This window comes from Elephantulus edwardii, unplaced genomic scaffold (genome assembly GCF_000299155.1).
Source record: "Elephantulus edwardii isolate Elephantulus edwardi_28Jun2011 unplaced genomic scaffold, EleEdw1.0 scaffold00238, whole genome shotgun sequence".
Classification (NCBI taxonomy): Eukaryota; Metazoa; Chordata; class Mammalia; order Macroscelidea; family Macroscelididae; genus Elephantulus; species Elephantulus edwardii.
In genome coordinates this window covers 1,750,960-1,762,405 of record NW_006399988.1, presented here as the reverse complement: position 1 = coordinate 1,762,405, position 11,446 = coordinate 1,750,960, and the positions used below count along the sequence as shown (strand labels likewise).

At 41.0% G+C, this 11,446-nt stretch overlaps 1 protein-coding gene across 1 annotated transcript in view; it reads left to right on the top strand.

The window, feature by feature from the left end:
- LOC102848488 (chromosome unknown open reading frame, human C9orf3) overlaps nucleotides 1-11,446 on the top strand; it is a 704,390-nt gene that overhangs the window by 79,419 nt on the left and 613,525 nt on the right. Inside the window, exon 3 of the mRNA XM_006898876.1 lies at nucleotides 5,486-5,639. Coding sequence (XP_006898938.1) covers nucleotides 5,486-5,639 — 154 coding nt within the window. The remainder of the gene's footprint in view (nucleotides 1-5,485; nucleotides 5,640-11,446) is intronic.

Here is an 11,446-nt window from a genome sequence, read left to right as displayed (position 1 = left end):
GCTTCCCCACTCTTTGGAGATGCTCAGGATCTCCCTGTTGTTTGAGTTAGTGGGCCCTACGTACTCAAGCCAGAAATCAGTTTGATTCCCTACGTAACTTAATCCTCAATGGTACATGAGCATTTTAGGGGATGTTGATAAATCTTATAGATGTGGCAAATATGGTCCTCGGGCCTAAGTGGGTGTGTGGTGTCTGGGTCACAAGCCCTGGCCTGGACCTGCCTCTGCTGTCCTTGCAGATCTCCCAGCAAAGTCCAAGTTTACAAACATGGCGTTTCCCCACAGACCTCTGGGAACTGTAGTTGGGACCTGCAGTTCTAGCAGACAGGAAGGCTGGGTCGCAAGCCCCAGCCTGAAACTGCCTCTGCTGTCCTTGCAGATCTCCCAGCAAAGTCCAAGTTTACAAAGATGGCGTTTCCCCACAGACTTCTCTACCACAGGTTTTCTATTCATTCATTTGTTGATTGGCCCCTAAGTTGCTTCCATCTCTTTGGGTGGCAGCTCTGCTTTCTTTAGGGTATATTGCTAGCAGTGTAATTTCTGGGTGAAATAGTGTTTTGACTTCCAACCTTTTGAGAAATCGCCATACTGCCTTTCAGAGTAGTTGAACCATTTTACACTCTCATCAGCAGTGAATGAGAGTTCTAGTTTCTGCACAAACTCATCAGCATTTGTTGTTTGCTGTTCTGGTGAACTTGGCTTTTGTTACTTGGAGCAAGATGATATAGTTGTTTTGATTTGCAACTCTCTTAGAGCTAGTGATTTTGAACATTTCTTCATGTGTCTGTGTGTCTTTGGTAAAGGGTCTATTCATATCCTGTGTCCATTTTATGATTGGGTTGTTTATCCTTTTTCTTGTTGAGGTACTATTCTATAAACTTTATATGTAAGTCCCTTATCAGATATGTCATTACCAAATATGTTTTCCCAGTCTGTGGCTTTTCTTTGTACCCTTTTGGAGAAGATTTTTGATATGGTTCAAAATTGGAAGGGTATACGCCAGGGATGTATCCTATTTCCATAACTTTTCAATCTTTGTGCAGAACAGATTATCCGAAAGGCTAGGCTCTATGAGGAGAAATGTGGCATCAGGATTGGAGGAAGAATCATCAGCAATCTGCATTACGCAGATGACACAACCCTGCTTGCTGAAACTGAGGAGGACGTGAAGTGCTTGCTGTGGAAGGTCAGGGACTACAGCCTTCAGTATGGATTGAGGCTCAATATCCAGAAAACAAAGATTCTAACCACTAGGCCAATTGACAGCACCATAATGGATGGTGAAGAGATTGAGATTGTCCATAGTTTTAGTTTGCTTGGCTCCACAATCAACACTCTTGTCACCAGCAGCCAGGAAATTAAAAGACATATTGCGATGAGAAAGTCAGCTATTAGGGACCTCTCCAGTGTACTGAAGAGCAACGATGCCAGTCTGGAGACTAAGATGCCCCAGATAAATGCCATGGTCTTTGCAGTCATTTGCCATGCATTAGAGAGCTGGACAATGATTAGGAATGATAGAAGGAGAATTGATGCCTTTGAGCTGTGGTGTTGGAGAATAGTATTCCATATACCATGGACTGCTAAGAGAATGAACAGGTTTGTCCTGTAGAGGGTTAAGCCAGGCTGCTCCTTGGAGGCAAGGATTCTGAAGCTTCATCTGACATGTTTTGGACATGTTGCAAGGAGGGACCAGTCCTTGGAGAAGGATGTCATGCTTGGGAGGGTCGAGGAGCAGCACAGTAGAGGAAGACCCTCAATCAGATGGATCGATTCAGTGACTGGCTAATGGTGGTAGGTGTCTTAGAGACAGTGAGATTGGCACAGGATAGGGCAGGGTTTAGGGCTATACATAGGGTTGCTGTGAGTCGCAGGCAACTCAATAGCGCATAACAAGAAAACAACAACAATACAGGCATTTGATTCTTTGAAGGTCCCCTTCATCTATTCTCTCCTGGTTTTAGGTTTTTCATTCTGCTTCGAAGACTGTTTATGTTGTTGATTAGGGCTTCTAGAGTTTTTCCAGGCTTTTCTCTGATGGAGTTTTTAGTCCTAGGTTTTACTCCTATGTTCTTGATCCACTTTGAGTTGATTTTTGTGTATGGGATGAGGTGTGAGTCTTGCTGGACTTTTCTACAGATAGTTTCCCAATTTTGCCAATACCAGTTGTTAAAGAGGCTTTAATTTTCCACTCTTTATTGATTTTGTCTTTTTGCCAAAAATTAGTTGATCATTGGTAGATGAGCTTATTTCTGTGTTTGTTCCTGTACCAGAACCACACTGTCTTGGCCATCAGAGCTGTGTACTGAGATCAGGGAGTGAGATTCCTCCTACCTTGTTTCTTTTTTTCAGGAGTGCTTTACTTATTTGGGGTCTCTTTCCATTCCAGATAAAATCAGAAAAGTGCCTTTTCCATCTTTTTGAAGAATGGAATTGGTACTTGTATTGGGATTGCATTGAATTTGTGGAGTGCCTTTGGTAGAATTGTCATTTTTATAATACTGAGTTTTCCTGTCCATGAGCATGGTATATTCTTCCATTTCCCCAGATCTCTTTTTGTTTCTTGTACTAATGTTTTTTGTTTTATTTTCTTTGAATAGATCTTTTGTGTTTGTAGTTAGGTTTACTCCCATATATTTAATCTTGTGGTTAGCTATTGTAATGGGTATTGTTTTTCTTAGCTCCATTTCTTTATTTTCTTTTTCACTGTGGAGAAATCCAATAGAGTTATTTAAAATTTTTTTTCCTTTTATTAATTTCAATGAACACCTACAAAGATTTTGAATTTCCATTCATCCATTATTGCACTTTTCTCTACGCCCCCCCTCCCCAGTTCGCTCTTCTCCTTGAAAAGCAAAAGAAATACTCCTTCATTGGTATAATATCCCCCCGCACACCCCTAACCCCCACCTCAAGTATACTCCATTCTGCAACTCTCATTCCAGACTCTTAGGATAATCATAATGCCCCAAAATATATTGTTGTTGTTGTTGTTATGTGCCATCGAGTCATTTGCGACTCATAGCGACCCTATGCACAACAGCCCTAAACCTTGCTCTATCTTGCGCTAACCACACCGCCTCTGACACACCCATCCCGATTACCCCAGTCACCGAATCAATCCATCTCATAGAGGGTCTTCCCCTCCTGCGCTGTCCCTCCACCCTCCCAAGCATGATGTCCCTCTCCAAGGACCCGTCTCTCCTGGCAACATGTCCAAAGTATGTCATACGAAGCCCCAGAATCCTTGCCTCCAAGGAGTAGCTTGGTTTAATCCTCTCCAAGATGAATCTGTTTGTTTTCCTGGCAGTCCATGGTACATTCAGTACCCTTCTCCAGCACCACAGCTCAAAAGCATCCACTCTCCTTCTGTCCTCCCTAGTCATTGTCCAACTCTCTGATGCATAACAAGCGATTGCAAATACCATGACCTGTATCAGGCGCACCTTAGTCTCCAGAGAGACACTGTTGCTCCTGAGTACTTTATAGAGGTCCCTAGCAGCAGACTTTCCCATCGCGATATGCTTTTTTATTTCCTGACTGTTGGTGCCAAGAGTGTTGACTGTGGAGCCGAGCAAACTGAAGCTGTGAACAATCTCAATCTCTTCGTCATCCATCCTGACGCTGCCAATTGGTCCAGTGGTGAGAATCTTTGTCTTCTTGACATTGAGCCTCAGTCTATACTGAAAGCTGCAGTCCTTGACCCTCTGCAGTAAGTGCATGAGGTCTTCCTCAGTTTCAGCAAGCAGGGGGAGTCATCTGCATAATGCAGATTGTTGATAGATCGTCCACCAATCCTAACGCTACACTTCTCCTCATAGAGCCCTGCCTCTCGGATAATATGCTCTGCATACAGGTTGAAAATGTATGGAGACAGGACACATCCCTGGCGTACACCCTTCCCAATTTTGAACCATGCTGTAGTCTTTTATCTTCTGCAACCAGCTTCAACTCCTCCTCACTTTAAGCAAGCAACATTGTTCAGTCTGTATAACAGAGATTATAAATGAGTTTTACACAGTTCCTAATGCCATATTCAAGAAGTCAAGCTAGATTATTTGCTTAGAATACAGATTAAATAATTAAGGAGAAATTATACAACCCTGATGTATATCTTCCCTAATTTTAAACCTTGTAGTGTTTCTCTTACTCTGGACAACAGTAGCCTCTTGATCTAAGTATATGTAGGTTTCACATGAGCCTAATTATGTGGCCTGGGATTCCCCTTTTTCTCAATGTTAGCCTAGGTTATTATGATCTATGCAATCAAATGCCTTTGTGTAGTCAATAAAACACAGCAATCCTTCTGGTACTCTCTGATTTCAGCCAAGATCCTTCATGTTAAGTTTGACTTTATATTTGACATCTTATCTGCTTACTGACAAAATTGGGTCACTGCAAGCCATTCCAAATTAACTCTCTGTTTCTTGAGGTAAGAGGTCTTATCTCTTGTAAAAGGATATGTCAGAGTCTGAATGAGAGGCCAGAGATGTTGCTGAGTGGAATGTCTTTCAAACAGGCAGAAGTGGCAGGGAACTTATGCTCCTTGTAAAATACTTTATCAATTCAACATGTACCATCAATTTATGGTAGATACTCCAAAAAGGAATGCTGTATTAGTCATGTTATATGGCACATTAAGATTTTAAAACATTGTTTTCTGTAAAACGTCTCATCAGAATTGATGCTAGTATTCAGTTGTTAGTCATTCCTTCCATAATGAAAACTTCCTTCAAGATCTGAGCAAAATGGGGTGCTCTCTTACACCAGTATGGGAGGCACACTGTGTTCTCAACTTTATTTCAGACAACCTGGTAATCCTGGGATCCTTACACCTACTGAAGCCTATTTTTCATCTGTTACATGAGGAATGGGGTCCAATCCAAATTATGAATGGACAATAAGGGATAGAAAGGGTAAGACCTCAGCCCTACAGGAATTTCAGGGTTGGGCCTAAAACCCAGGTGTCTTCTTTCTCTAGTCTTAAGTGTTTTCTACTCTAATTGTTATAGATTGACTTGAATTTTGTTAAATCTTATTTACCCAAAATAGTGTATTCACGTATTCACAGCATAGAACAATCATTTGCTCATTCATTCAACAGATACCATTTGAGCATCTTTTTTTTAGCATCTTTTTGTAAAAAAAAGCCAGATACTGTACATTATGAAGGGAAATAGGACCCATTCTTGTCTCTCTAGGAGTCTGCTTATATACTCTGTGTTACCTCTCTGAATACCTGACTCCATAACCATCCTTCCCTTGAAGGACTTCTCCTTGGTCTATGGAGGACACCTCAACTTCCCTGGCTGCCTTTATAAGGCCCCTGAGGTCTGAAACAGTGTCCCTTATGTCCATGTGACTAAACACAAGGAATTGTCCACATCCAGGTTGTCATATGCATTCTTCCAGTGCCTAATAGAAAAAAGACAGAGTAGGTTCCAAAGCCATGCCTTTCCTTCCTCATGGATTTTCTCATTTCTAGGGAGCTTGCGATGGCATTATTATGTCACCATTCCGATGCCAGCCTCCACTTTCACTGTTGCTGTGGGGTCTTGGGCAGAAATAAAGCCAGAGGCCTGCTCATCCAGTGATGTGGCAACAGAAAGAGCCTTCCCACCTGCAGAGGCCGACTTCAGGTTTGTGTTGTAAACTTGCTACAAAACAAATACTTGAGAGAGTGGTGTGATGTTTTTGCATTCTTGGGAATTTGAGTCATCCTTGCTGAGAAACTAAACCAAAGCTTGATTAATTGAAGCAGGAAAAGCCTTACTTGGAAAGAAAGAAAAGTGGCAGAAATTTGAGCATATTGTTTATGCAGCAAGAAAGAGGGGGGGAAGCTTAAATGAAATTTTTTCTTAAGATGAAATATTTTATGTGTGTCTGATTATTTAAAATACATGTGAGTTCAAAACTTCCCTCCTACCTCCATACTCTTTCCATCAGTTTTCTTTCTTTGGGTGAACAAACAGCTTCTTCTATGGTGGGTTACTCACTACTGGGTTTCCAATGCTTGCTCTTACTGTTTGTAGGCCTATTCCTGTCCTCAGAGTTGGTCAACCTTCATGGAAGCACAAAGCACATTGAAGCTTTCACAAGACAGTTGGTTTGAGGAATCTCACTGGCCTAGTCCTCTTTTTATACTTTAGTAGAAAGCAAGTGCCTCTTTTAAAGAATGGGTCCAAAAGAAACCTAAAGTTTTTAAAAATTAGAAAAGGTGGTTAGAGATTATCTTGAAGCCTGTCAGTCATTACCTTGTATGCAGTTTCATTACCAAGTTCTACTGGAACATAGTAGGCCATAGGGAGTTGTGCTACTAACCCAAAGGTGTTTGTTGTTGTGTGCCGTCGAGTTGCCTGTGACCCAAAGCAATTCGATATACAGCAGCGCTGAAGCCTGCCCTGTCCTGAGCCAGTCTTAATGATTTCTGACACATCTACCCCCATTGCCCCAGTCACTGTATCATCCATCTCATGTAGGCTCTTCCTCACCTGCGCTATCCCTACATCCTTCTAAGTATAATGTCCTTCTCAAAGGACAGTTCTCTCCTCACCACATGCCCAAAGTGTGTGAGACTTCAAAATCCTAGCAGTTCAGATTTGTCCAGTTTGAGTTCTTTGGCAGTTTGGATTCACCAGTGGCTCCTAGAAGAGAGATGGACAGTCTTTTTCTGGGTAATTTACAGCCTTTGAAACTCACTGAAGGGTTGGCTATGGGTCAATTCCAAATAAACAACAATGAATTTCTATGAGGGTACTGCTATAAGATTGATCAAGCATGCACTCAAATGCGTTAATAATAATGGGTGACTGGAATGCAAAAGTTGGGAACAGGGAAGAATGATCAATAGTTGGACAACGTGAAGCTGGAGCTAGAATGTTGGAATTATGTACATTCAATGATTTATTCATTGCAAATAGTTTTTATAAGAAACACAACTACAGGTTATACACCTGGATTTCATCTGATGGTATGCATAAGAATCAAATCGATTACATCTATGGAAAGAATTACTGGAGAAGCTCAATATCAGCATTGAAAACTAGGCCAGGTGCTGATTGTGAAACAGACCACCTGTTACTCAAGTTGAAGTTGAAGAAAATTAAACTCACAGGAACCAAAATTTGACCTTAACTCTCTATCCAACTCGAATTTCAAAACCTTCTCAGAAACAGATTTGAGTCCTTGAACACTAATGAGAGAAGACCAGATGAGCTGTGGGAGGATATCAAGAATATCATCCAGAAAGAATGCAAACGGTCATTACAAAGGCAGAGAAGGGAGAAAATACCAAGATGGATGTTAGACGAGACTCTGTATATTTCACTTAGAATGCTGAGAAGCCAAAGCAAAGAGAAGCAATCAAGAAATTAAGGAGCTGAACAGAAAGTTCCAAAGGACAGCACGGGAAGACAAAGCAAAGTATTATAATGAAATGTGCAAAGGGTTGGAGTTAGAAAATCAAAAGGACTGAACTCCCTCAGCATTTCTTAAGCTAAAGGAATTGAAGAACAAATTCAAGAGCCATGAGTTTCAGTACTTAAGGATGCTTTGGGCAGAATATTAAATGATCCAAGAAGCATTAAAAGAAGATGGGAGGAGCACACAGAGTCACTGTACCAAAAAGAATAGACTTGGCTGACAGAGAAGAATTTCACAAAACAATGTATGAGCAAGAGCCTGTGGTGATGAAAGAAGAAATTTAAGCTCCTCTGAAAGAATTGGCAAGACACAAGGATCCAGGACTTGATGACATACCAATTGATATAATTCAACAAACAGATACTGTCCTGGATGTGCCCACTAAGTTGTGCCAAGAAATCTGGAGGAAAACTACCTGGCCAACTGACTGGAAGAGATCTATGTTTGTTCCCATTCCAAAGAAAGGTGACTCAGCAGAGTGGAAATTATTGAACAGTATCATTAATATCACATTCAAGTGAGATTCTGCTGATAATTGTCCAAAAACAAATGGAGCAGTACACATCACCAGAGAACTGCCAGATGTGCAGGCTAGGTTTATAAGAGGCCATCGTACTAGGAATATTATCGTTAATGTTAAATGAATCTTGGCTGAAGGCAGAGAGTACCGGAGGAATGTCTGTCTATGTTTCATTGACTATGCAAAAACATATGACTGTGTGGATAACAACAGATTGGTTGACTCTGAGAAGAATTGGAACCCCAGGACATTTGATTGTGCTTATGTGAAGTCTATACTTGGACCAGGAGGAAGCAATTGTCAGAACATTATAGGGAGAAAATGCATGGTTCAAAATCTGGAAGGGTGTACACCAGGGATGTAGTGTGTCTCCATACTTTTCAGTCTATATGCAAAACAAATCATCCAGGAGGCTGAGCTGTATGAGGAGGAATGTGGCATCAGGATTGGAGGAAGTCTCATCAGTAACCTGCATTATGCAGATGACACAACCCTGCTTGCTAAAACTGAGGAAGACCTGAAATGCTTGCTGCAGAAAGTCAAGAAATCAAAGATTCTCACCAATGGGCCGTTGGGCAGCATTAGGATGGATGGAGGAGAGATTGAGATTGTTAACAGCTTTAGTTTGCTTGGCCCCACAATCAACATTCTTTGTACCAGCTACCAAGAAATCAAGAGACGCATTGCATTGGGAAAGTCTGCTGTCAGGGACCTCTCCAGAATACTGATTAGCAATGACATCAGTCTGGAGACAAAGGTGCACGTGATCCAGGCCATAGTCTTCGCAGTTGCTTGCTATACGTCAGAGAGCTGGACAATGACTAGAGGTGATAGAAAGAGAATTGATGCCTATGAGCTGTAGTTCTGGAGAAGAGTATTGACTATACCACAGACTGCCAGGAGAATAAACAAGTTTCTCCTAGAGAGGGTGAAACCAGGCTGCTCCTTGGAGACAAGAATTCTGAGGCTTCATCTGATATACTTTGGGCTTGGTGCAAGAATGGACCAGTCCCTGGAGAGGGACATCGTGCTTGGAAGGGTGGAGGTACAGAGAAAAAGAGGAAGACCCTCAATGAGATAGTTTGATTCAGTGACTTGGGTAATGAGAGTATGTATGTCAGAGACAGTAATGTTGGCATGGGATAGAGCAGGTTTCAGGGCTAGCATATATCAGGTCTTGGCTTGATGGCACATAACAGTAACTGCTATAACACAAATATCTTATGTGAGTAACTTTGAAAATATATATGTATTTTCTCAAAGAGTTTGAGGATCTTAAGCTCACGGTCCAAATTTCTTCTGTGGAGCTTCTGGTGGAGTTGAATTGCCAAAGAGATATGGCATCTGTGTTAGTAGTGCAGCTCCCTGTGGGCTAGGCCTCCAGAATGCCCTATTGCTGTTGTTGTGCACCATCAAGTTGGAATTAACCCATAGTTGACCCTGCAGTGCGTTTTCAGAGAAAGTAAATTGCATGAAAGAGAAGTGCCCATCCTTCTCTTGCAGTGCATCTGGTGGATTTGAACTTTGTACCTTTGAGATTGCAGTGCAGATTTTTACCAGGAGGCTACCTATTTCTGTTAGGAGTATCAGTTGAGAGCATAGCTCTAGGGGGAGGCCCTTTCTTGCTATTTCAACCCTAATAACTCACTGTCATTGAGTCAGAACCAACTCATTATTGACCCACCATCAGGCTTTTAGAGACTATAAATCACATGGGAGGAGATTGCCCATCTTCTTCCTGTGGAGCAGCTGGTAGATTCAAACGACTGAGCACTAGCAATTTTTTAAAATCCTGGGCATGTAGATATATTCGTTGTTGTTATCAATGTTCCTCTTCTCCTGTCTCGGAATTTAGTGTATTCTTTCAATAACTCAGGAATGATTAGACTCACTTTACTGTTGAAAGATTAGATTAGCATAACAAAAAGAAATTCCTGATCAGCATCATATTAACAGTGCAAGGGTTAAAATTTGTTTGGGAGTGGACTTCTATTTAATCTGTAGCAAACTATTTCTAGCTTTGGATGACAAAACAGAGAGAACAGTGAACTAAAGGTTGCTGAAGGCACACATGATTGCATCACATTTCATTTCTAGGACGTTTATGCCTAGTTCCACTTGATAATTTTTTGTGTTTACAGAAAGTTACTACCTCAGTACCTCTGGTTTGCCTTATGGAGAAAGGCCAGAATAATGATAAAGATTGTTTAGCTCTTTTTGAAAACTTACTAAGGTACCTTCTTGGTTCAAATTCTTTTCATTTTTGTTTTATTTTGCCATATTGCTTTCTTACCACAGCGACCATTATGATTGGTATCATCAGGGATAAACAACTGTGTGCCTTCTCATAGGACAGACATTTCATGGAGTTTGCTCTAAGAAGTAAAGAAGATAATGTCCACTTCCTTCTTAGTTACTTTTTTTGATCTTCCCTAAACGGAACATTAAGTAACAATGTCAGTTTAAAAAGAATAAGGTGTGCCTGAACCAAGCCACAGATTTTTCAGTTACTTCCTCTGCATGTGAAAATTGTATAATGAAGAAGGATAACAGAAGAAGAATCAGTGTCTTCAATTGTGGTGTTAGAGAAGAGTACTGAATATCTCAGATTGCCAAAAATCCAAACAAGTCTGTCTTGGAGGAAGTGCATTAAGGGTGCTTCTTAAAGGTAAGGATGGGGAAACTTGGTCTCACATACTTTGGGCATGTTGTCAGGAAGGACCAAGCCTTGGAAAAAGACATCATGATGGGAAAGTCGAAGGGAGAGACAGCGTGAACAAGACTCTCAAAATGATGATTGACGCAGTGACTATAAGAATGAGCTATACAATTATGAGGATGGTGCAGGATAGGACAGGGTTAATTTCTATTGTTTTAGGGTTGCTATGAGTTGTCATGGTTGACTTGACAGCACATACAACTGTAACAACAACATTGTTAAATTTTACTTATGCATTCTCAAGGTAAAGACAGAGTTGTGGGCAGAAGTTACTTTCCTGTTAAACTCACTCACTGTGTCTCAGTTGATTATAATTTATAGTGCTCTAACAAAATTTTGGAGGATATATATCTGTTTGGAAGAAACCCTGAATTTCTGAGAATTACTGGACTCTCAGTGGACTTACCATGACTGAAAAACAACCGTGTGTGTGTGTGTGTGTGTGTGTATGTGCGTGTGTGTGCGCCACTGAAATGTTGGGATTGTTTCTTCATCTTATCTCCCATTGTTAAAGAAACCATTATGTGTTTGAAATTAGGAAATTTTTGATCTACATGACTTCTGTGGGAAGAATCATTGGAGGAGCTCAGTATCAGCTGTGAAAACTAGGCCAGGTGGTGATTGTGGAACAGACCACTAACTACTTATATGCAAATTCAAGCTGAAGTTGAAGAAAATGAAACCAAATCCACAGGAACCAACATTTTACCTTGAGTCTATCCCATCTGAACTGTGGCTGACTATGAGAAGAATGGGAATCCCAGTACATTTAATCGTGCTAATGC